Source organism: Melospiza melodia, chromosome 9 (genome assembly GCF_035770615.1).
Source record: "Melospiza melodia melodia isolate bMelMel2 chromosome 9, bMelMel2.pri, whole genome shotgun sequence".
Taxonomy (NCBI): Eukaryota; Metazoa; Chordata; class Aves; order Passeriformes; family Passerellidae; genus Melospiza; species Melospiza melodia.
In genome coordinates, this window is record NC_086202.1 from 2,319,576 (window position 1) to 2,343,774 (window position 24,199).

The window sequence follows — 24,199 nt, forward strand, 5'->3', positions numbered from 1 at the left end:
GCCCGGCTCGGAGCCGCCCGGCCGCTGCCGGCACCTGCGTGCGGCGGCATCCCCGCTCCCTCCTTCCCTCGCTCCTTGCCTCCGCCCTCGCCCCTCGCTCACCTGCGCGGCTGCGGCGGCTCCGCGGGCCGCTGGCGGCGCGGCCGGGCCGGCCGGGCAGGCGCTGTGGGCCGGGGCGGCGGCTCCCGGCAGGAAATTTCCCTTTGGCCGCCGCCTCCTCCCGCTGCCGCCGCCGCCGCCGCTGCCGAGCCCCAGCCCGGCCGAGCCCCAGCCCCAGCCCGGGCCGCGCCGCCTGGCGGACACGGAGCGCACTGCAGCGGGAGCGGCCCTGCCGGGACGCGGCCTTGGGGCTCTGTCGGCGACAGCGACGGCGACAGTGACAGTGACAGCGACACCGCCACCCCAGCCGTGTCACCGCCACCGCATCCCACAGCAGCCCCGCCGCACGCACAGACTGCGCCGCGAGCGCCCGGCTCCCTGCCGAGCTCCTTCCTCCCGGAGATGCCGCACCTGCCCGTGTCCCCGTCCATGCTGCGGCGTCCCCCGCGCTCGGGATGCCCCGCACGCTCCGTCTCTCGCTGCCCAGCCCGCCCGGGATGTGTCGCTGCGCCTGGGGCTGGCGGTGCCCGTGTCCCCTGCGAGGGACAGCGAGCGGGACGGGACACCCGGAACGGCAGCGGCAGGTGGGAAAGTAGGGCAGGCAGGGAGGAGGGGATTTGCGGGAGTCGGGAGCTCCAGGCACGTCTTGGCTCCGGTCCCTGCCACACACCTTTCCCAGAACCACGGGAGCCTCCCGGCAGGAGAAATCCCGGCTCCAGGAGGGATCTGAAAAGTCCTGCCCGACGATTCTCTGCGGTACTTTCAGACACCCCCATAGCCGTGCACACCGCGTTTGAGTTTTCCACAAGGTGTCCCAGAGCGAGAAGAGCATCCCAGCCGGAGAAATCCCTGCTCCAGGAGAGGTCCTAAAAGTCTTTCCTAAAATTTATGTTTCTGTATTTTACTTTCAACCTCCCCCATATCAATGCACACTATATTATACTGTATATATAACTACATATACTATTATATAAACTATATTAAGTTTTCCACAAGGTGTCCCAAACAAAGAAGAGCATCCCAGCAGGAGAAATCCCTGCTCCAGGAGAGATCCTAAAAGTCTTTCCTAAAATTAATCAATTAATTTTGGATTACTTTCAAGCCCCAATGCCCATGCACACTGTGTTTAAGTTCTCCTATAGATGTCCCAGAGCAAGAGCATCCCAGGAGAAACCCCTCCTCCAGGAGAGATCTAAAAGTCTTTCCCAACCTTAATGTTTCCAAATTTTAATTTCAACCTCTCCCATATCAATGCACACTATATTATACTGTATATAAATTATATATACTATTGTATAAACTATATTAAGTTTTCCAAAAGATGTCTCAGACCAAGGAGAGCATCCCAGCAGGAGAAGAAAGATCCAAGCAAACTTAAAAAGTCTTTCCCAACCTTAATGTTTCTATATTTTACTTTCAACCTCCCCCATACCAATGCACACTATATTATACTGTATATAAACTATATATATACTATTATATAAACTGTATTAAGTTTTCCACAAGATGTCCCAGAGCAAGAAGAGCATCCCAGCAGGAGAAATCCCTGCTCCAGGAGAGATCCAAGCAAACCTAAAATTCTTTCCTCACCTCAATGTTTCTATATTTTACTTTCAATCTCCCCCATATCAATGCACATCATATTTAAGTTTTCCACAAGATGTCCCAGAGCAAGAAGAGCATCCCAGCAGGAGAAATCCCTCCTCCAGGAGAGATCCAAGCAATTTTAATCAACTTTCCCTACCTTAATGATTCTCTGTGTTATTTTCCAAACCCCCACACCCACGTAGCCAACATTTAGGTGCTCCAAAGGATGTCAGACAAGTGGGAGATGTAAAGAAAGACCCAGCAGAAGAAAACAAAAATCAGAACATCTGTGAATGTTTGTGTCTTCTGCAGGAAACTTCATCAGGGCCTAATTACATCCCTTTGGCATCGTGTTGACAAGGAAACAGCAATTTAGTGGAGCTGGAATCCCGTGAGCACACGTGGCAGGGCACAGCACCAGGGAGGAGCTGGATTTTAATGAACATTTTTGCAGATAAATGGCTGCAAGTCAGCGATTTTCTCACTGAGAACCACTTGCAAGGAATTGGATATTAATTTAAATGAGTGCTTATAGCCAGGAGATAAAATAAATAGAATTATTATATGTGTTGGAGACAAAATGACCACATTTTCTGTTAGTGCAGGAATTAAAGATCCTATTAGGCTGTGTGGTCCCACAATTAATTAGTCATGAGGCAGAAATGGGAAGCCAAGTTGTACAATAAAGTTTTTAATGCATTTTTGGCGTGAAGGGATTTGCTGGAGAGAAGAACATCTAAATAATATATAAATAAACGGTGCAATTGTGGAATAAAGCTGTAAAAAGACCGTCCAATCTTCCCCAGTCCCGTCCATAATTGATGATTTTATTGATAATTTAGCCTCGTTAGTCCCCAGCTCTGCATCCTCCCAGCCCATCCAGGATGCTCCAAGCCAGGTTTGTGCCATTTGTGTTTCCAGGACACATCCAGGAGCTGGAGCCAACAGCCTGAGGCTGATTCTTTGTTGGCTGCAGAAAAACAAGCCAGGGTGCTGCAGCCAGAAATCCACACTGAAACCCGCGAGTGGCGATCTGAGGGATGAAGTGCCTTGAAACCCAATTTCAGACAAGGTCTGCAGGGAATTTCTGTGCTGAGGAAGGGGAGAGGATGCCAAGCGAGGCTGCTCTGAGATTTGCAGCCATTTAGTAGCAATTTCATGACCTTGAGAGAGGGAAGACAGAAGCTGCACCAAAAAATAAATTTAAGAAAGTGGAAGGCTGGAATACTGTGCAAAAATCCCACATTTATCCCAATTCTGGGATAATCCAATATCCCACAGGGACTTTCCTTCCTCCAGCTCCCACCCCAGGCTCTTTTCCTCTCTTTCCATCACAAACCCAGCCCCTCTCAGCAGTGGCAGCTCCTTGGCAGAACTTTCACCTTTGCTTCCAATTTTCCAGAGATGCTGCAGGGCCTCCCACAGCTCCCAGCCCCTGATCCCTTCCTTGGAAGGGATTTATCCCACCAGAATTGCTGGGAACTTCACCCAGAGCAGTTCCAGGCACTCTGGTACTCTCTCCTTCAAGCTCAGGGAATAAATGATAGGGAAAATGCAGTATTTGAACACCAACATTTTATTTTGGGTATTCCAGCATGCTGACCTTGGTGGCAGGGCAGTAAATTGGTCTCCTTGCTGATGTAGTGGAAGAAAAATAAGGTTTCTTATTATTTTATACAAGGTAAGAAATTTCCCTTTCTTCCTCAGAGCTTCAATCAAATCCTGGCTGATTTCCACTATGTTAATGAATTCCATTATTTAGGAATAAAACTTAAATAATTTTAAAAGCTATATTTATGTACTCCTACAAATAGTGACCTCAAAGATATCATCAAGGTCTCAAATTCCCCCCAAAAAAAATCAGAAAATCAGAGACAGAACATTAATTAATTAATTAATAATAAATTTTCCCTACCTTAATGATTCTCTGTGTTATTTTCCAAAGCCCCACACCCATGCAGGCAGCATTTAAGCGCTCCAAAGGATGTCAGACAATTGGGAGGTGGAAAGAAAGACCCGGCAGAAGAAAAAAAAAAAATCAGAACATCTGTGAATATCTGTGTCAGAAATCAGAAAATCAGAGGCAGAACAGCAAAAACTGACACAGACCCAGGGTTTCTGTGGCTGCAAACACATCTCAGCCTGAAAAGCTCTTCAAAGTAGGAATAATTGGGCAAAATCAAGAAAATAAATGATAGGAAAGAGGCAATACTTGGCCACCAACATTATATTTGGGTGTTCCAGCCTGATGCCCTTGGTAGAGCAGGGTGGATCAGTCTTTTTGCTGATGTACTGGAAGAAAAAGTGTAAATTCCTGAAAAGATCAGGAAATCAGAGGCAGGACAGCAAAAACCTGACACAGACCCAGGATTTCTGATGCTGCAAAACCAGCCTGGAAACACAAGGAAAACTCTTCAAAGTGGGAATAATTGGGTGAAAGCATGAGGCTGTGTGATATTGCAGCAGTAGTTCATTTAAAGACTTCAAAGGGCTGTTTGTCAAAGGTTTTTCCATTTGGAATCCCAAATTAGGAGTCTGTAGGAACAGACTGAAGTGTTCAATCCTGCATCTCTTTAGAATTGTTACAGAAATTGCAATAGGGGAAAGCCTGCCCTGCCTGCTCTTCTCTCCACCCCCTCCTCAAGGGGTTGTTCTAAACACTCCACACCTTGAAGCAGCTTCAAAGCCACGTTTTATTTAAATTAAAATATTGGAAAGGCTGAATTTGCCATTTCTTCAAACGCCAGGAGTGGTTTTTGCCCCTCACCCTTCAATAAACTGCACTTGGCCACTCAATTTCTCTATTCAGGCATAAATTAAAACATTTTAACAGCAAAAACCATCATTTTAAAGCTGTGGCATCTTTCAGGGTATGGAGAAAAGACACCCTGAGATGTCTTAGAGGCTTTAGTGGAGCTCTGTTGTTTGAGGAAATGCAGACACTGACTTCTGGAGTGAAAAAAAAAAAGGGAAATATCTCTATAATTTCAAGATTTCATTTTAAAACTCTTTATTTTGCTATAATGGCCTGCAAACATTGTCACCAAGGGTTTTCCAGTTTTGAAATGGAGAGAAACAGGACAAGCAAGGATTTAGATGCTCGGGGAGCTGCTGCTCTCCTTGCCCTGCCAGGATGGGAGGAGTTGGGGAGCATTTCCATGGAAGGATTCATTCCCATCCAATCTTGCTGCTGGATCATTTCTTACCCCAATATCTTTGGGAAAAGGCAATTTCAGGGCTGTCCCTGCCACGTGAGCAAGGGCTGTTCCCACTCCCCAAATCCCAGCTAACCTGGAGATGTGGAGCCATTCCTTCTTTTCCTGGCACTTCAGGCCTTTTCTAAAAATCCAGAGTGGGCACAACTCACATGCAAGGCAGCGATAATCACTTTAAACCAGGATTTTGCACATTTGTGCTGATTCCAGTGTGCTGCCTTTGGCATCTTCCATTTCTTTTAATTCCCAATTGGAAATAATGCTATTTTTTTCACCCATTTTTTTCCCAGTTCCTGCTGGGGTGAGAGGATTGAGCTCTGAGGGTTGGTGACAACATTCCACCTGTCTGAGGGACAATATTCCAGCTGTGATCCCACTTCAACATCAGAGCTGAGATATCCACAACCATCCCAGCATGGAGCTCTCAGCTGAGAAATTCTGGGCATTTTCTGGCAAGAAATCCAAGCAACATTTCAAATGTGCTTGCTTTGTCTTTCATAAGTGCGGTGGAAAAAAAAATTAGTCAGAGAAGATTATTAATAAAACAATAAAAAATTAGTCAGAAAAGGCTATTAATAAAATAATAAATTAATAAAAAATAGTCAGGAGAGAAGAAATCAGGAGATGGAATTGTGCAAATCCACCCCAGGGGCAGGGATCCATAAAAGGGCTGCTCACACCCCTCTCTTCCAAGAAGTTCCAAACTTTTCCAAGGAGTTGTTGCAATCATTTTGCAGATCAGTGCAGCTTCACGTTTCTCAATAAATTCCCGATGCTTTATCCCATTTCCCTGTGCCAGACCAAAGGCACAAACAAATCCCTGTTCCCATCTAAATGCTGGCTGCAAAGTGCCAGAGGAAAACACCTGGATTTTATTATTTATATTCTATAATCTGCTTTAATTGCAATTTATCCATCCCAGAAGAGGGAGAGACAACACTGGCAACACATGGCTGGATCTTGAGTGGAGTCCATGGGCTGACCTGCACATCCTGGAAGCTTCTGGAATCTTTTTGGAGCCAAAAGCAGCTGAGGGCTGAAGCAGCTGAGCTCCTGGGCGACCAGAGATGGGAAATGGGAATGCAGGAGGATCTCAGGGCTCGTGGGACACACCAGGAAGGTCGGGCCCATGGAAAATCCCAAATATCAGCAGCACCTCCTGCCAAGCCACCCTGCAGCAGCCAGTTTGTAATGAAATATCTCAACAGAACGTTTTAAATGGTTTTAAATGAAATCTGGTTTTAAATGAAAGATTCCAATAGAACATTTTTAGATGGTTTTAAATGAAAGATTTCAACAGAACATTGTTGAACCACCAGCAGTGCAGCACTGCAGCTGCAGCACACTGAGGATCATTTGCAGTGGCTTCACCTTGAGCTTCCCTGGCTGCTGCTGAGCACAGCCCAGAGCTTTGACCTGCGAGCCAAACCTTGGATCTCCCCTGCTGGCACTTCATGGTTTCTTCATCCTACCCTACATCCTGATTCCAATAACATATTTTAAAAATCTATTAGTAATTACACCCGATTTGTTAAAAAAACTCCAAGAAATAAAGCTTTTCAACCTTTCCTTTCCTTTCCTTTCCTTTCCTTTCCTTTCCTTTCCTTTCCTTTCCTTTCCTTTCCTTTCCTTTCCTTTCCTTTCCTTTCCTTTCCTTTCCTTTCCTTTCCTTTCCTTTCCTTTCCTTTCCTTTCCTTTCCTTTCCTTTCCTTTCCTTCCCTTCCCTTCCCTTCCCTTCCCTTCCCTTCCCTTCCCTTCCCTTCCCTTCCCTTCCCTTCCCTTCCCTTCCCTTCCCTTCCCTTCCCTTCCCTTCCCTTCCCTTCCCTTCCCTTCCCTTCCCTTCCCTTCCCTTCCCTTCCCTTCCCTTCCCTTCCCTTCCCTTCCCTTCCCTTCCCTTCCCTTCAATCTATTAAATCACTTTTAAAAAATATTCAATTTCCCCTAAATATTAAAATTATATTTTTAATAAATCGTAATATGTAATCTAATAAATAAAAATAAATAAACATAAAGGAAATAATAATAAAAATAATAAGCAATAAATAATAGAATACTTATATAATATATATAAATATATAGTATATGTAGTATATATAGTATATATAAAAATATATAATAGATGAACTAAAAAAAATAATTAAAATAATAATAGATTAATTTTAAAAATATATTAAATATTAAATAATAAATAAATAAATAAATCTAAATAAATCCTAATATTTAACCCATCTTAATATTTAATCTAATAAACTTCCTTTATATAATCTACAATTTATCTAAAATAAAAATTAAACTATCCAAAGGATGTTCTTTGGAGAACAATTCCTCCCCAATCTCTGCTCCTTCTGGAACTCTGAGCAAACCACCATAAGATATTTTTTCCCCATGCAAGAATGTATTTGCAACGTTAAAGAATAGATGAAAAAATTTGCATTTAAAAACTTTCCTTTTGTATTTTTGGCTTGAAGCAAATGGATTTAAACAGAAGGGAAATGCTCACATCAGCACGATTTAAAAACGAGGGGTGATTTTATGTAGAAAGGATTGCAGATCTCTGCTGCCCCCCTGGTTCATAACCAATAATCTGATTTTTCTCTTTGGTTGCTGTCAGGGCTGAGTCAGGGTCCGTGGGGGCAGAGTTGAGGAGGTGCTGATCAGGAAATATTTTCTCTGACTCAGAGGAAACCAATCTCCTTTCTCCTGCCTCTCAAGATGAGGAGTGTCCTGTCAAACTGCAGCTTTAATTCCAGGGTTTATGATGCTTTTACAGGGAGCTGTGAGAAAAAAAAAAAAAAAAAAGACAAGGAATATCATAGCCTAGGCAGAGAATGAACCTCAAGGTGACGAGCAAGAGAAAAGCAAATTATGGTTTCATTTCCAGAGCAACTCCCTGAGCCACAGGAGAGTTTCAATGATTTGAGCCATAACCATTTGAGCTGAGTCACCAAAAATTCAATATAATTGAGTCAGGTTGCAAGGAAGGAACTCCAGGCTATTCACAGCTCTGAGTCCCTGCTATTCTCTATTTTTAAAGGGCTGCCTGCTCAATTCATCAACACTGAAGGAGCTGAGGAATAATTCCCTGGAAGTTTTTACCAAGACAAATATCAGCTCTTAAATATTGAATTTTTAAAGCCATATTTTATAGGGACAGGTGGCACTGCTGATGGCAGGAGGGCAGGTTCCAGCTCAGTTTATTAGAAAACATCCTTGGATTATAAAGTCTTGGACTATGTCCTGTGGAGGATAGAACTGTTGGATTAATGAACCTGGAGAGGTGGATCAGCCAAACAGAGCTCCCCATATTTCTGTGGTTAAAGTTTAACTGGGTACAGAACAAAAAGTGAGGCAGGTTTCTTATTACTTTATACAGGGTAAGAAATTTCCCTTTATTCCTCAGAGCCTCAATCAAATCCTGAGTGATTTCCACTATGTTAATGAAGGACTTAGATGATTTAGGAATAAAACTTAATTTAAAAAAATTATATTTATATATTCCTATAAATAATGACCTCAGAGATATCATCAAAGTCTCAAGTAGTTTGAAAAATAAAATAAAAATCACAAGACTATAGAAATAAAATCCATGGATCTCAAATCTAATTACTGCTTAAAAGTTTGGGATCAAAAAACTCATAAAACCAGAAAATGCAATTCTGCATTGCATTGCAGAATTAATATTTTCCCAGGTATTTACTCCTCCTGAGAAATTCTTGGCTATTCAAATCCATAAAAAATTCAGGAATCTCTCTGGCATCACAGGACACAGCAGAGAAGCTTCTGGACAAGAACTCCACAGATTGTGCCCTAAAGGTTAATTCAGAAGTCTCTGGATGATCCAGGAGCAGGGCTTCAGTATAAAGTGGGATAATGACATGATAATTAATAGAAATAAAAGCTAATGGAATCTCTGTTACTCTACACTGGCAATAAATTATTAATTTATGTTCCAGGTTTCAGGCCAAGATGATGGGGACTGAGTTTATCTGAAATTCTTGAAATTTGCCTCCAGTCTTTTCATTCAGCAATGAAGGTTCTGTTTGAAATTGTGTTCTCTGGTCACTGTTTAGGTCAGCTGGGATTAAAAAATGAATATATTCCCTTGGTTTCTAGTCCAGAATAGATTTTTTCCAGGATTTCTCACTGTACTTATCCACTGCTTCCCTGAAATAAAGCCCTGCTCCAGGTATTTGCTTCCTCCCTGACAAAAAGCAAGAGTCAAGGAGCTTTTCTGTGAAAATACATGGAATTTAATTAGGAATTAGAGGTCTTAGAAAACAATCTATTGACAGTAAATAGAATCTTCTTACCGCACCAAGAGGCAAGACCCACACCATGTTTTCTGAAATGTAAAGAATTTGAGAGGTTCCCCAAAGGCATGGTTGGGTAGCTGCTTGGGCAGTTTGAATGGAGAAGGAACATTTTACAACTTTATCATAACATATTAGAGAGAGAGATCAGCTAAAGATGGGCAGATGGCAGGCTGGCTGTCAGGATTGGAAGGGGAAGAAGCAGGGAGTTCAGGAGGAGCTGGGAAGGTGCCAGAGCCGGGCTCGGGATGAGCCCAGGGCTGCGATCTGGGAAGCGAGGCCTCGGCCTGGACCATAAATAACCCAGGGACAATTCCAGCGGCCTTTGCCAGGCTGCTTTGGCTGTCACCATGGCAACACCTTCTCCCCAGGGCAAAGTTCAATTATTTTACATTTTTATTGCCACTTCTGTTTGCTTAAAGTTTACCAGAGCGACTTTGTGCTGGGACAACCCGAGGAGGAATCACCCTCATGGTACACGGGACTCAAGGGAACCAAATCCTCTGAACTGGGGGGAAAAATCCGGGCAAAGATGCCATCCAGGAAGAAAACCTCCATGTTCGCCTCTGCCTTTTGCACGTGTGTGAGCTCCTTCGTGGTGATCTGCGTGGCGCTGGCCACGCCGCAGTGGGTGAGCAGCGAGGTTCGCTTCTCGGGCCTCGGCAGCACCGTCACCATCAGCCTCACCTACGGCCTCTTCAGCGGCACCTGTGAGCAGTTCGTGGATGCAGGGCTGCAGGTGTCCAAAACCAACTTCCAAGGTAAGTGCTGGCACGGCTGGAAGTGGATCAGAGCATCCCAGACTGGTTTGGGTTTGGAGAGAGCTTAAATACCACCCATTCCCACCCCGTCCCACACCTTCCACCATCCCAGGTGCTCCAAGCCCCATCCAGCCTGGCCTTGGGTGCTTCCAGGGATCCAGGGACAGCCACAGCTTCTCTGGGCACCCTGTGCCAGTCCTTAAATCGAATCTAAATCCATATCCCACATTTCAGTTATTTAAACTATTTTAAGATGGATACATCCATCAGCAGCACAAGTAAGATCTTAGCTTGGGTTGGATACAGGGAAGGAATTGGACTGGCCTTGGACACTTCCAAGGATCCAGGGGCAGCCACAGCTGCTCTGGGCACCCTGTGCCAATCCTTACATTTAATTTAAATCCATATCTCATATTTCAAAATTACTTAAACTATTTTAAGATGGATAGGTCTGTCAGCAGCACAAATAAGATCTCAGGTTTGGGTTGGCTACAGGGAAGGAATTGGACTGGCCTTGGACACTTCCAGGGATCCAGGAGCAGCCACAACCTTCCTTGGAAACCCATTCCAGGGCATCACCACCCTCACAGGCAGGAATTCCTTCCCAATATCCAAATCCAAGCCCAAGGGCTTCTTAGTCATACCGCTGATGGACTCACATTTGAAGTGAGAACAAGAATTTAAGTGGAGGATTTAAGTGGTATAAAATAAGACTCCCCAAAAAGCACAGAAATTCAACAATAACAGCTTACCACCTGTGGTCTTGGCCTGCACCTTGGAACAAGGGAAAAAAGCACAAAATGGGGCTTTCTGTCAAATTGACTTTGATTTTTGGAAGTTCAGTGAGGAACAGAAAAGCAACACTCATCACTTTAATTAAGGGATTTACAAACCTAATTCACCTTCCCATTTCATGATGTTAATTTATTGTTTTGACTTTAAACATTTTGCTGCCTGCTACTGAATCAGCACCGTTTTGATAAAGGTTTGAAAGCTGCTGCAGGAAAAAGAACAAAACACACAAAGCAACACCCAAGGGGAGATAAACCTGAAAGCTGCTGCAAGGATCAAGGGTTCGCACTTATTTTATCTGCCTTGCTGCCTCATCAAGTTCAGAGCAATAATGCTGGTGACACACAGGAAAGGAAGAAAAACCACTCACAAGAAAGCTACCAAAAATATGAGCAGGTCAAGTAATTTAAAAAATGAGATATGGATTTAAATTAGATATAAGGGCTGGCACAGGGTGCCCAGAGCAGCTGGGGCTGCCCTGGATCCCTGGCAGTGCCCAAGGCCAGGCTGGACACTGGGACAGTGGAACGTGTCCCTGCCATGGCTGGGGTACAACTGGGTGGGATTTGAGGTCCCTTCCAACACAAACCAATCTGGGATTTTAAGATTCTTCAAGAAATAATTTCATTTTTTGGTAGGCTGTTGTCAGATGTCCCAGCGCAGCAGATCTAAACCTCCAGCCTAATAAACTAGGCTCTTCCCCAGCCTAATTTATCCCTGAAATTGCAGCAGCAGGAACACCTGAATTCCCACGGTGGCAGAGCTGTGTTGCACAAACCAGTCCCCATGTTGGACTGGATCCCATTTCATGGCTGTTCTCATGAAACCCCGAGCACAGCAGCACTCCCAGCAGGAGGTGGAGCATGGGTTGGCATTGTTACATAACAAGTACAAAATCCCAAATCATTCCATCTTATTTTATTACAGCCACGGCAGAATTACAAAAGCGATTTTTAGAAGAGTAACTAATAATAAGGAAATAAAATAATTAAATGTGGTTGTAGTTGGCTGAAGCCCCATACCTTGAGCCATGTGGGCAGCTGATTTTGATGTGGCTCTGTGGGAAAGGTGGAATCCTGCCCTGGGGAGCCGATGGCAGAGGAGGTGCCAGGCTGGCTGCAGGCCAGGCTCTGTGCCCTGCCTTTGTCTGAGGCAGCTCCCACAGCCCAGTGCCAGGGCCTGGGTGTTGCCACCAGATCGATTTTAATTAGAATTAATGAAATGAACTCACAACACTCTGGCATCAGTGAACGGTTTCAGTTTCTGCATGGTCTGCATTGGTGGTGTTGGGTTTTCCCTCACAAGATTTGACGTTTTGTGCTTATCATTTATCAAATGCTGAGAGAACATTTACAAAAAGTGATCTCAACTCTCCCCATCAGTTGTTTAGGGATGAACAAAATCATCCCTAGCTGCTGGATTTGTGAGTTTCCTTCCCCAGCTGCTGAAGGAAAGTGATTCTTTATCAATAGTCTCAATTTGGGGTTTTCCACATCCCCCACTGGTTCTGTCAGGCAGGTATCCAGAATGAGAAGTACTGACTTGAAATTAATTCTTAGGCTCTGGAACAAGCATGATTATCATGTTTTATATTATTTGCTAAAGAAATCCTTCCCTGGGAGGGTGCTGGGCTGGCACAGGTGCCCAGAGCAGCTGTGGCTGCCCCTGGATCCCTGGCAGTGCCCAGGGCCAGGCTGGACACTGGGGCTGGGAGCACCTGGGACAGTGGGAGGTGTCCCTGCCATGGCACTGGCTGGGAATTAAAGTCCCTTCCCACCCAAACCAATCTGTCCATTCATTCTATCCCATTTATAATTGAAATGGGAAAAATACTTCCTAGAATTCCACATGTTCTCTCTTCAAATTCATTTATATTCCTGTCCTCCTACGGCAGGAGATGCATTTCCTTTGCTGATAACCTTAAATAAATGGGTTTCCAGTGCTATGGAGGAACAAAGTGCTGAGCTTTCTCCATTCCAACATTTCAGACATCAACAAGAGGAGTTCTAGACATCCCTTAAAATCACAGTGTTATTGAAAAGCAGCTGTGCCCTGCCTGGGGGCTCTGCTGTGCACCCCACGTGCGTTTCTCAAATGGCATTGTCATGTTTGGGGGTGGGAAAAGAAGGACAATCCCTGAAGGGTAAATCAAAGTCAAGAACTTGGGGGATTATTATCAGCAATAGCCCAAGTTGACTTTTATCAGTGGTTGGTCAAAAGCAGATCATCAACACCCTTTACAAAAAAAAAGACAAAAAAAACCCCAAAAAACACAAAACCAAAACACAAACAAACAAAACCCTTATTTCTCTAGAAACCACAATATTCAAATAAATTTTCAAGCATAACAATGAAAGACAAAGGAATGCCATTCTGGCAGTGCCCTGTGCATGGAGTGCCCAGCCAGGGTGGCTCTTCCCCAGCCTCAACAGAGCAATAAATCACTGCAGCCACTCCTCAGGCTCTGGGGATGGCAGAATGCAAAAGTTATTTAATAACCAGACTCCCCAGAGCCCTCCTGAGCTGTTTCGGTGATTTGCCTTACAGAGGAACCAGCTGGGAGTACAATGTCACTCAGAGGAGGTTTAAAATGTCACTCAGGGGAGGTTTGGGCAGGGCTTTGGCAGGTCCAAGTCAAACAGGGAGAGGTTGAGCCAGGCTCGGGCAGAACCACACCCAAGGAATGCCAGGATTTATCCAGCTGCTGGCAGCCAGCAACACCTAAGGAAGGCTTTCCAAATTTACCTCAGCACACAGGAACCTTTTCCCTTTGTAACTTAAATATACTCTAAAATAAATGACAAAACCTAAATATCCTCTAAAATACACGAGAAAAGCTTGTAAGTGGCTGGGATTCATTGGTGTTCTCATCAGTTTCCAGGGGTCTCCTGCAAAGTGGGGAAGCTCTGTTGAACTCTCTCCTCGGGAGTTTGTGTTTGTTTGGGCTTCTCTCAGTGATTAATCCCTGATGTGTCATGGGTGATGGCAGAGCTGGAAAAGCTGCTGGGAAGGCTGACTAAGCTCAGTGAAAGTCTGGAAAAATCCTACCCAAACATGTAAGAGTAAAGGATGAATCCTAGAAGAAGATACAGGAAATTAAGGAGAAATCTGAGCAGACCCTGTTTTCATTCCAGAAATGTTGTTTCACACATATCCAGAGGTTATCCAGCTGCAGGTTACCACTCAAAATATTTGAGTTTGATCCCACTCAAATAGATCAGCTGCAGGAGATTCCTTCTGTTTGCACAGACTGCTTTATTTAGGGATTTCAAAAAGAATCAGCTGCCATGAAAAGAGCATTTTCTTTCAAGCCCTCAGCCTTGTGCTGTTGCAAACACGGCTACAACAGCTGGAGGCTGCCAAAATGCCACCCCCTACACTGCAGCTCAGTGCCAGACACAAACAAGATCAATTAGGGGTGCAGGAGGTGTAGCCAGGCAGTTCTGGAGAAGTTCTGAGAGATAAAATTAAGTGAGGCTGCCAGAGGGAAATTACACAAGCCTGGCTGGTTTGGCTCCAGACTTATTTCTTCTGCAAGAAATAGATCACAGGTGATGGCCAGGCTGCTTCAGCCTGAGTGCAGGGTACAGCCTGCTCACTTCCATTCCACTGAGTGATATCCCCTGCTTCCCTTTCTTCCAGGAAAATTGCTTAAATTTACAGCTGATTTCCATAACACAGCCTCACCTGCCGGTGCCTCCAGCAGAAATTAACTTGTACTGCAGTATTAGATAAAATGTGAGAGGAATCTCCTTTTCATTCCTTGCCAACAGCTCTTTTTATTATGTTTATTCCTCTTTATGGGGTTTTTACTATTTTTTTTTCTGCTGTGATTCCTCCCAGTTATGCAGTACCTGAATATTTTGCAATAAAGGCTCTGTTCAAGAACAGCACAGAAAGGGAGTTTTCCTACTGAAGTCTGTCTCTCACAACATCTATCTGAACAGAGCTCCAAAACATTGTCACTGTATTTTTTACAATATAAAGCACATTATAGCTGCCTTTTCAATCTTTAAAATTTGAGGAGGGAAATAATTCACCTCAAAAAACAACACTTTGAGAGTATTGGATTTGGGTTGAGTGTCTTGTTACCAGCAGCTTATTGAGGAACTGGAGGGATTTAGGCAAAAATTGGTGACAGCTTTGAAGGGTTTGACCACAAGAGCCATGGACCTGCAGCAGGGAATGATCTGGGAACAAGCTGGGGAACAGGAGAGGGAGCAGGATCTGGGATCAGGGCTCAGCCCTGTGGGAACCAAACCCTCCATGAACCCTGTCCTGTCCTGTCCTAATGGAAAACAGCAGGAGCTGCTCCTTTGTTGGAAAAGAAAGGAGGCAGTCCTGCCTGCACCAAGATTTTCCTGCAAGGCACGGAGACAGATCCAGTCAGGAGATGAGCTCAACCATCCTCATCTGCCCATGGATGACCACACTCAGATTTATTTGTCCTGCAAATGCACCTGACCCATCCAGGCAGAAGCTTCAGTGGGCTTTGGGAAGGTTTTCCCTGCCACATTTATTGCATTTATAGCAGCATGACTGCTGCTATTTTAAAAGGAAATCCAACTGGAGCAGAGTTTTAAATTGGAGCAGAGTTTTAAATTGGCATTTGTGGAGGTGACCAGACACTGGCAGAGGAACAACCAGATTTCTGATCCAGTTCAGGCAGAAAATTCCTGTCTGGCCTCGTCCAGAGGAAATTTTTACAGAAGTATTAAGGAACAGAAGTTTACTGCCCAGCTAACTGCAGGATTAGCAGGCAAGAATTTATTCTAGCCCAGGTACCTTCACCCCATGTGGGATTTGGGTTCATTGCTGTGTCCAAACCTCCTGCACTTTCCCCATCCCAATCCCTTGAGATCACCCAAACCTCTGCTCTTCAGCTTTTAATTACAGCCCTGGCAGGAAGTCACAAGGTTTTCCAAACCCACCAGACTGGGCAGGGCAGGTTACCAGAGAACCATGGGATATTAATGTTGGAAAAGTTCTCCAGGATAACTGAATCCAACCTTCAACCACGTCCCCGAGTGCCACAGCTGCGCGCCTTCAGCACATTTCCAGGGATGGTGACTCCCTGTTCCAGTGCTTCCCCACCCTTTTTCTGGGAGCAAACTTTCCCAAATCTCCAATCTAACCCCCACTGGCACAAGCTGGGGCTCTCTCCTTGATGCCTTTTTCGGGCTCACTTTAGAACAGAGGCCAGACAGGATTAAGGGAATAAAAGTGGGAATATTTAATATTTAATGAAGGCCTTTCAGGTACATTTCAGGACAAAGCATCCCCAAGGGTTTACACACAAAATGGACCAATGTCATGAATTTTTCATACTTTTATAAGTTTGGTCCATTTACATATCAGGGGTTAATCCTCCAATTAAAGCTTCAGGTAATGTAGTAATTTACTCCAGTTTACTCCTCCCCAACTCACTTTTATTTCTATTTTTTGGGACCTGAGGCTGTAGGTGATGCCTGGAGAGGCTGCCTAGAACAGAGGCTGGGCAGAGTTAAGGAATAAAGCAAGGATTTATTCAAACACCTCACAGGACACACCTTGGGCAGTGCCAGAGTCCAGCCATGGCTCCACCCAAGATGGACAATGAGTCAGAAGTTTTCACACTTTTATCTGTTCTGCTCCATTTCCATATTGGGCTTAATTGTCCAGTTACAGATGATGCAGTCCCACTCTCCAGGCTGCTCTCCTCCATTCCCTGTTTTTTTTTTACACTTTTTGGGGCTGAAGCTGCAGTGGTGTCCTGAGTTCTGGGGCTGGAAAAGTATTGTTGTGTGTGCCTGGGCTGTGAGGAGAACTTACTTACTTTATATGTGTTATAAAACTTCATATATACAAGACTATATAGTGTGCGTGTATATATATATATATATATATATAAAATATATATATATATATATACACACACATATATATGATACATATATACACATATATATAATATATGTGTATATATTATATATATTATATATAATATATATTATATATATTATATATACACATATATATTATATATATTATACATATATACTATACATACATATGCTATGTATATATAGTATACTATATATGCTATATGCTATGTAAAGTATCTATATATACACTATACATATATATACCATATATTTTATATATACTGTATATATTATATTTTATATATTTATATATAAAATATCATATATATACTCTATAGTGTATATATAGTATATACACTATATATACTATATATAGTATATATAGGCTTACTACTGTAGTATATAGAAAATGGTATATATAGTCATTCTACTATATATATACTATGTACAGTGTATAATATAACAAGTTCAGAGCTATACACTAATGCAGTACAGAATCTGGAAAATATCAAAGCTAAAATTTAAGGCATCATTTGGTGTTGAGTTTCAGGCTTAGAGGAATTGGTTTTTCTGGCCAAGACATGAAGACAGTTAACTACACTTTATTTGGAGTTTAGTTATACCCTAAGCACTAGAGGATTTGAAGGACAGAAAAGCTAGAACCCCAAGGCATCACCCTCTCCTCTGTCCCTGCCCCTCTGTGTTGCAGTCTCAGAGGCCCTGAGCAGCAGCAGCAGCAGGAGCCTGGTCGTGGCCACCATCGTGATGCTGGTGCTGGCCCTGCTCAGCTCCCTGCTCAGCGCTGGCTTCACCTGCACCAACGCTGTCAGCAACCCCTACCAGACATTCCTGGGACCCATCGGAGTCTACACCTGGAATTCCCTCTGTGGTGAGTGCCATTCTCATCCTTATATACATTATATATATATATATATATATATATATATATATATATATATTTATTCCTTATCTATCTCTATCTCTATCTCTATCTCTATCTCTATCTCTATCTCTATCTCTATCTCTATCTCTATCTCTATCTCTATCTCTATCTCTCTATCATCTATCTATATCTATCTATCTATATCTATCTATCTATCTATCTATCTATCTATCTATCTATCTATCTATTTATCTATCTATATATTCCTTTTATATATATATATATAATATATAATAAATATATAAGATAATATATATAAGATAATATATATTATATAATATTAAAAAATATATTTTATAATTATACACTATATATAATTATTGTATAGTATGCAGTATATAGTATTATATATTATATATGTTATATGTTATATATTATATATAACATATTATATATTATATATTACATATTACAATATTACATATTATACTTCATATAGATAACATATAATATATATAAAAAAATATTTATAATATAACATATATATAAAACACGCACGCATATATATTAGATATAACATATATAGATATTTATATAAAACCCACCCACACACATATATATACACACATATACATATATACATATATATACATATATATATGTATATATACACACATATACATATACATATACAAATATATATATATATGTGTGTGTATATATATATATATATACATATATATACACACACACATATATTCCGACATTAAGGAGCATAGATCTGCACGAAGAAACATCTAGAAACACATTCTGCTTCCTGGATTTGGTTCTTAACTGTTCCTCCTGGCACACCTGAAAACCACCTTTTAAATATGATTAAAATACACTATATTGCAATCAAATAATATTTATATGATAGTATTTATAGGGAGGCAGCAGTTTGGAGGAGTGAGCTGTGACAAAGATTATTTGCCTCTTTAAAATATAAAATTTCAGAGGTGAAAATAAGTTTAAACTTATTTAAACATAAAAAAAAAGGGTGGAGATGCTGAGTCATTAGAGCAGTGAAGCTGCCTCAGAGGCTGGAGGTGGGAACCTCATTTCTGCTGGGATTGAGCCTGGCTGCTCCCAGCCCCCCTGTGCTGCTCTGGCCACCACTCAGCTCTCACACTCAATTCCTCTCCAGAGGATTAGGTGCTCCTCTAATGACGGGTTTGCACTTGAATCATTTCCTTTTAATACATCTGATTACAGAGTACCTCAGCATGGGCATTTTGGCCTTCAAAAGCTCTTGAAGTCCAGGGAAAATGTCCCCAGCATCATCCCCCTGTCCTGGGGACAAAACCAGACCTTGGTGGCAAGGGAACAGTGCAGATAATCTTAATTATTACAAGTGGAGGTGTGAAAATCACCCATTTTTTAACACAGATATTGAAAGAGCTGTGAAACACAATCGGAAAAGTGAACAAAGCTCAATTAGACAATTATTCACCTCTGAGACAAGCAGATCACTGTCTCATCTCATGGGAAGGCTTTTCCTGACCCAGCCCCTGAACCTGGAGGCTCTGTCTGAAATGAAAGGACCACGGGCTGGCCAAAATGAAATTTTGGGGAGAAAACAAATTCTGGTGTTGGCTGAGAGCTGTGGTTACTTTTAACAGCCCTGCAAGTGCTGTGACCTGGAAGGTTGTTTTGCTGTGGGTGCATTTTGTGTGGGAAATCACACATCACTTAATGTGGGAGGTCATCTTGGAGTGCCTAATTCTCCTAGCAGTGCTCTCCTGAATAAAAAATGAAGCTGTTTCAGCACGAGCTGGGTTAGGATGAGGTGTCTGGAGAGGAGGAATGGAGCTGTTCCACCAAAGTTCAGAGATTACAGCTCTGTTAGCACGAGGAAAGCAGAGATGCAGCAGCAATATTTAGATAAATGTCAAAGCGGCTGAACTTTTACATTTGGGAGGCTGCAAGAAATAAACCCAGATCTAATAAGACATCACATTTTGGCTTCTCCCAAGCTCATCCAATAATTCAAGTTGTAAAGAACAGGAGGTCTCCAAGTCTAAGCTCTTGGGCCAACCCTGAGCACAGACCAGGATGCTCAGGGCTTTAACCAGCTGTGACATTTATCCAGCTGTGATATCTATCCAACTATGATATCTATCCAGCTGTTTTGATTTTATCCAACTGTGAGACTGCCCATCCGTGAATTTGGGCTCGTATCAAACGGACATTTACAAATCACTAAGGGGGTGAATACACAATAATAATCAGCACTAAATGAAATGAAAAAAAACTTGAATTAAATGGCCTTTTCTAAGAATAATCAGTGAGAATCTAATAATTTTAGATTCTATCACTGCCTATATCAAAACACCTCTCAGATACTGCTGGGTGAGGCAAAAATTCTTTAAATGCCCCCATGGAGTTGTTAATATTAGATAAATTGATTTAAATCCCTGGACTAGGGCAAGGATTAAAGCAGATTATATATGATATGATTGATATGATATGATATGATTGATATGATATGATATGATATGATATGATATGATATTATGTTATGTTATATGATATTATATATTATTAGATATATGATTAATGTAATATAATATAGTATGATATAGTATAATATAATGTGATATAATATAATATATTGTTATAATATAATAATAATATAATATAATATAATATAATATAATATAATATAATATAATATAATATAATATAATATAATATAATATAATATAATATAATATAATATAATATAATATAATATAATATAATATAATATAATATAATATAATATAAATGTCACTACACAAATAGCACTCCAGTTCCTCCTCTAAAATTTGCATTTCTGTTTTCCAGGAGTCCTCACCCTCATAGCCATGATCCTTTTCCCTGTGAACGTGGAAGGGAACAGCCTGTCTGAAGAGCTGGCCCACAGCTGTTCCAGCTCCCTGCAGGACCACCTTGGATCCAAGCACAACTATGGATATTCCTACTGGATCATGCTGCTCGTCCTTTTCCTGAACATTGCTTCTCTCATCATCATCTATTTCTACGACCACGCCAGATATTCCAAGAAGAAGGAGCAGGAAAGGCCCATAGAGAATGCACCAAAGGATGTTATTCTGTTTTAAGGACACCTTGGAAAAGGGGGTGTGAAGGACTTTAATGTGGACTGCAAATTTCCATTTGCTCTGAACTGTGTGCAAACTTCAATTCCCAGATTGTTTTGAGGACACAAAAGCCTGGTTTGGTTTTGTGCCTTTGAGCAGGAAGATCAAAGCCGTTGTTGTGCAAAGCCTGCAGACACCAGGATCCCTTGGGATGGGGAGAAATGGTCACTGAGGTGCTGCTGCTCCCTCTTCTCCTTGCTCTGCCCAGGGATCTCCTGCAGGTCTGGAGCCTCCTGGGCCTTGTGGCCAAAACCCACGGAGCACAGAGGTGGAGTCCCATCCCATCCCAGGGATTTAAAGCCCTGTGGAGGTGGCACTTGGGGACACTGCTGGCCCTGGCAGTGCTGGGGAATGGCTGGACTCCATGGATTTTCCAGCCTAAATTACTCAACAGTTCCACGAGAGCAGAGAAGCCCAGTATCTGCAGGTTATTAACACACAGAAACACCAGGGAAATCCTGCTTGTGCCCTGCCCAGAGCCAAGGGCAAGGCCGCACCTCGGGCAGGGGAGCCCTGCCCCTCTCCACATGTCCCCAGGTGATGATTCCAGGGTGATTTCTGGCCAGGGCCATCCCCTTGCCCAGTCTGAGGAGTGTTTCATGTGCTCACAAAGACACAGGGCTGCAGGACTGCCCAGGAGTGGGGCAACCACAGCTCCATTCCCTTCTCACTCCTCCCAGGGAGTGGGCACTGGGACCTTGGGACAGATCCAAAGTGCAAAACCCTGCTCAGAGCACGTGTTCAGCACTTCTGCCCCTTTGTCCCTCACCTCTGCAGCCAGGAGAGACTTTTTTTATTCCTTTAAAGAGAAAAAAAAAGCCTTTTTTTCCTTTCCAGTGTGGTTTTCAGTCATGTTCCACATCTGTCCTGTGATACGAGAGGTGCTCATGGAGATAAAGCAGCACTTTGAAGAGGGGCTGAGGAGATTCAAGAGGTGAATCCTCACTATTTATGTCACAAAAATAAAGTTTGGAGATGAAAGGAGCCAGCACTTTGTGCAGCTGAGCTCTTTCAAAGCAACCAAAGCAGAGGGATTTCCCATCTTCCGTCTGAGGGCAGAGTGGGGAATAAAATAAAAATAAAAGAGGATTTCTAAGACTTGAGGGGTGGCACAGGTCAATAAAACCAGGGCTGATCTTTGCCTGGAGATGCTGTGGAGGGCTGGAAATGTTATGGTGGAGCCAAACATTTGCCAGTTTTGCTTTGGCTGCAAAAATTGTCACAGTTTCAGTGTTCATTTGTCAGTGTTGGGCACAGTCAGCATCTGTCACACACCACAGCTCTGCTCAGAGGGGTCTGGTGGAGGGATGGAGTCAGAATAATTTTTAGTATAAAAATGATACTAAATTGTATAGTCTGATGGATGGAAAATTATTCTGACTCCTCCTCTCCTCCATGAGGAGCCAGAATTCCAGCTCTGGAAATTTCAGAGGGGTCTGATGGAGGGATGGAGTCAGGATCATCCAGGAGGAACAAGAATTCCAGCTCTGGAGATCTCAGAGGGTTCTGATGGAGGGATGGAATCAGGATAATCCAGGAGGAGCAGGAATTCCAGCTCTGGAGAGCTCAGAGGGGTCTGGTGGAGGGATGGAATCAGGATAATCCAGGAGGAACAAGAATTCCAGCTCTGGAGAGCAGGAGCTTCCCCTTGCTGGGAGTTTGTGCTGCATCCAAACACTGGTTTAGTGTGGTATTTTCTGTGGTCTCCATGGCAGGAAGGAAATGATGAATCTGACTCCCTGTTCTTAGAAGGCTAATTTATTATTTTATGTTACTATATTATATTAAAGGATGCTATACTAAACTATACTAAAGAATACAGAAAGGATCCTTAGAGAAGGTTTAACAAGACACTAATTAAAAACTCGTGACCTCTTCCAGAGCCTCAACACAGCCTGACTATGATTGGTCATTAAGTTAAAACAATTCACATGAAACCAATCAAACAATCACCTGTTGGATAAACAATCTCCAAACCACATTCCAAAGCAGCCAAACACAGGAGAAGCAAATCAGATAATTATTGTTTTCATTTTTCTCTGAGCCTTCTCAGCTTCCAAGGAGAAAAAGTCCTGGCAAAGGGATTTTTCAGAAAATACGACAGTGACAGTTTGGGAAATCACAAAAATCCTGCTTTGGGTGCCTGCTGGGAGCACGTGGCTCTGTTAAAATCACACTGGAGGTCTCTTGTTTGCCTGCAGACACAGAAAGTGGCTGTGTAACAAATCTCACCTGCTTTGATGTGAGTGCCAGATCAAAGCCACCACAACACGACAAAAACCCGAATTAAACAGGAGTTCAGGTTGCAGCTGACTAACAAAGCTACCTCAGGATTCTTCCTCTGCATGATTTATTTCATTTTGAGGGCAGAAATTCCCTTCCCAGCACATAGAGCTGCTTGGGGATGGAGCAGAGGGATGGGGCCGAGGAGCACCCACACATCCCTGCCCTAACCCCATTGATTTGGGGCAATAAACTGCAGGGCACAATATTTACAGGCAGAATTTTAAATACAGAAAGTTTGCATTTACAATTTGCTCCAAAAGCAGGCACGCAAGACAAGCTCAAATTCAGAAGTTCTCTGTGAGCTGCTGGTAATTTCTCCTGAATTGGGGACCAACCAATGACAGCAGGAGGGAACTCACAGAGCTGGCTCTGACTTTTTACCCTAAAATTCCCTCAAATGCTTCCTTAAAACTCTCTGCCAGTGCTGGGAAGTGGCAGCAGAGCTCTGTGTGCAGGGGGGAGTTAGAAATTATAGAATATATATATATAATTTATATAATTTCTGATATTTCTGATGTAATTATATATATTATAAAATAAATATAATTTTATAATATATATTATAAAATAAATATAAATTTAATTATAAAATAGATATAATTTCTATAATTTCTAATATAATTATATATAAATATAATATAATATAATATAATATAATAAATTATAATATAATATAATAAATTATTATATTGTATTATATTATATATTTTATATATATACATATATATACATATATATATATGTATATATATGTATATATATATATAAATATTTTATATATATATATAATAAATTATAGCTGCCCAAAGCAGCTGTGGCTGCCCCTGGATCCCTGATGTTTACACACAAATTCATACCATAGAAACCTTCTATTAAACTTTAAAAATTCTCTACAAATCCACTTCCCACAGTGGCCCAGGCCAGCTTGGAGCACCCTGGGACAATGGGAGGTGTCCCTGCCCCTGGAATTGGCTGAGTTCAGGGCTCCATTAACCCCAAACCATCCTGTGATTTATTTTATCCTGCTCCCAGGCTCTCCTGCCTTTCACCCCAGCCCAGCCTGCCCCAGGGCAGCCAGAGGAATGTTCCCCGAGCTCAGTGTAACAGAGATCATGAGCTGAGGCTGTGCTTGATGGAGAGCATTGATTGTCACTCCCCAGCAGGGAGTTCTGCAGGGCAGCAGCTCCTGGGGACAGGGATTGCTTTTATTGACTCAGCCT

At 42.5% G+C, this 24,199-nt stretch overlaps 2 protein-coding genes across 3 annotated transcripts in view; one reads left to right on the forward strand and one right to left on the reverse strand.

The window, feature by feature from the left end:
* Positions 1-600, reverse strand: part of PTPRE (protein tyrosine phosphatase receptor type E) — a 94,123-nt gene extending 93,523 nt beyond the window's left edge. The window contains exon 1 of one of the 2 annotated variants that reach the window (XM_063162988.1): positions 511-600. In XM_063162988.1, the coding sequence (XP_063019058.1) occupies positions 511-530 (20 nt within the window). In that variant the 5' untranslated portion in view covers positions 531-600. Of the gene's footprint in view, positions 1-102; positions 148-510 lie in introns of those variants that run through there. The other variant, XM_063162992.1, reaches the window with a different exon arrangement.
* Positions 601-9,644: 9,044 nt separating this feature from the next.
* CLRN3 (clarin 3) lies at positions 9,645-21,791 on the forward strand. Its single transcript, XM_063162997.1, has 3 exons — positions 9,645-9,972; positions 17,338-17,517; positions 20,380-21,791. Exons 1-3 carry the CDS (start codon positions 9,744-9,746, stop codon positions 20,652-20,654), a joined length of 684 nt encoding a protein of 227 aa, XP_063019067.1. The 5' UTR covers positions 9,645-9,743; the 3' UTR covers positions 20,655-21,791.
* Positions 21,792-24,199: the final 2,408 nt, after the last annotated feature.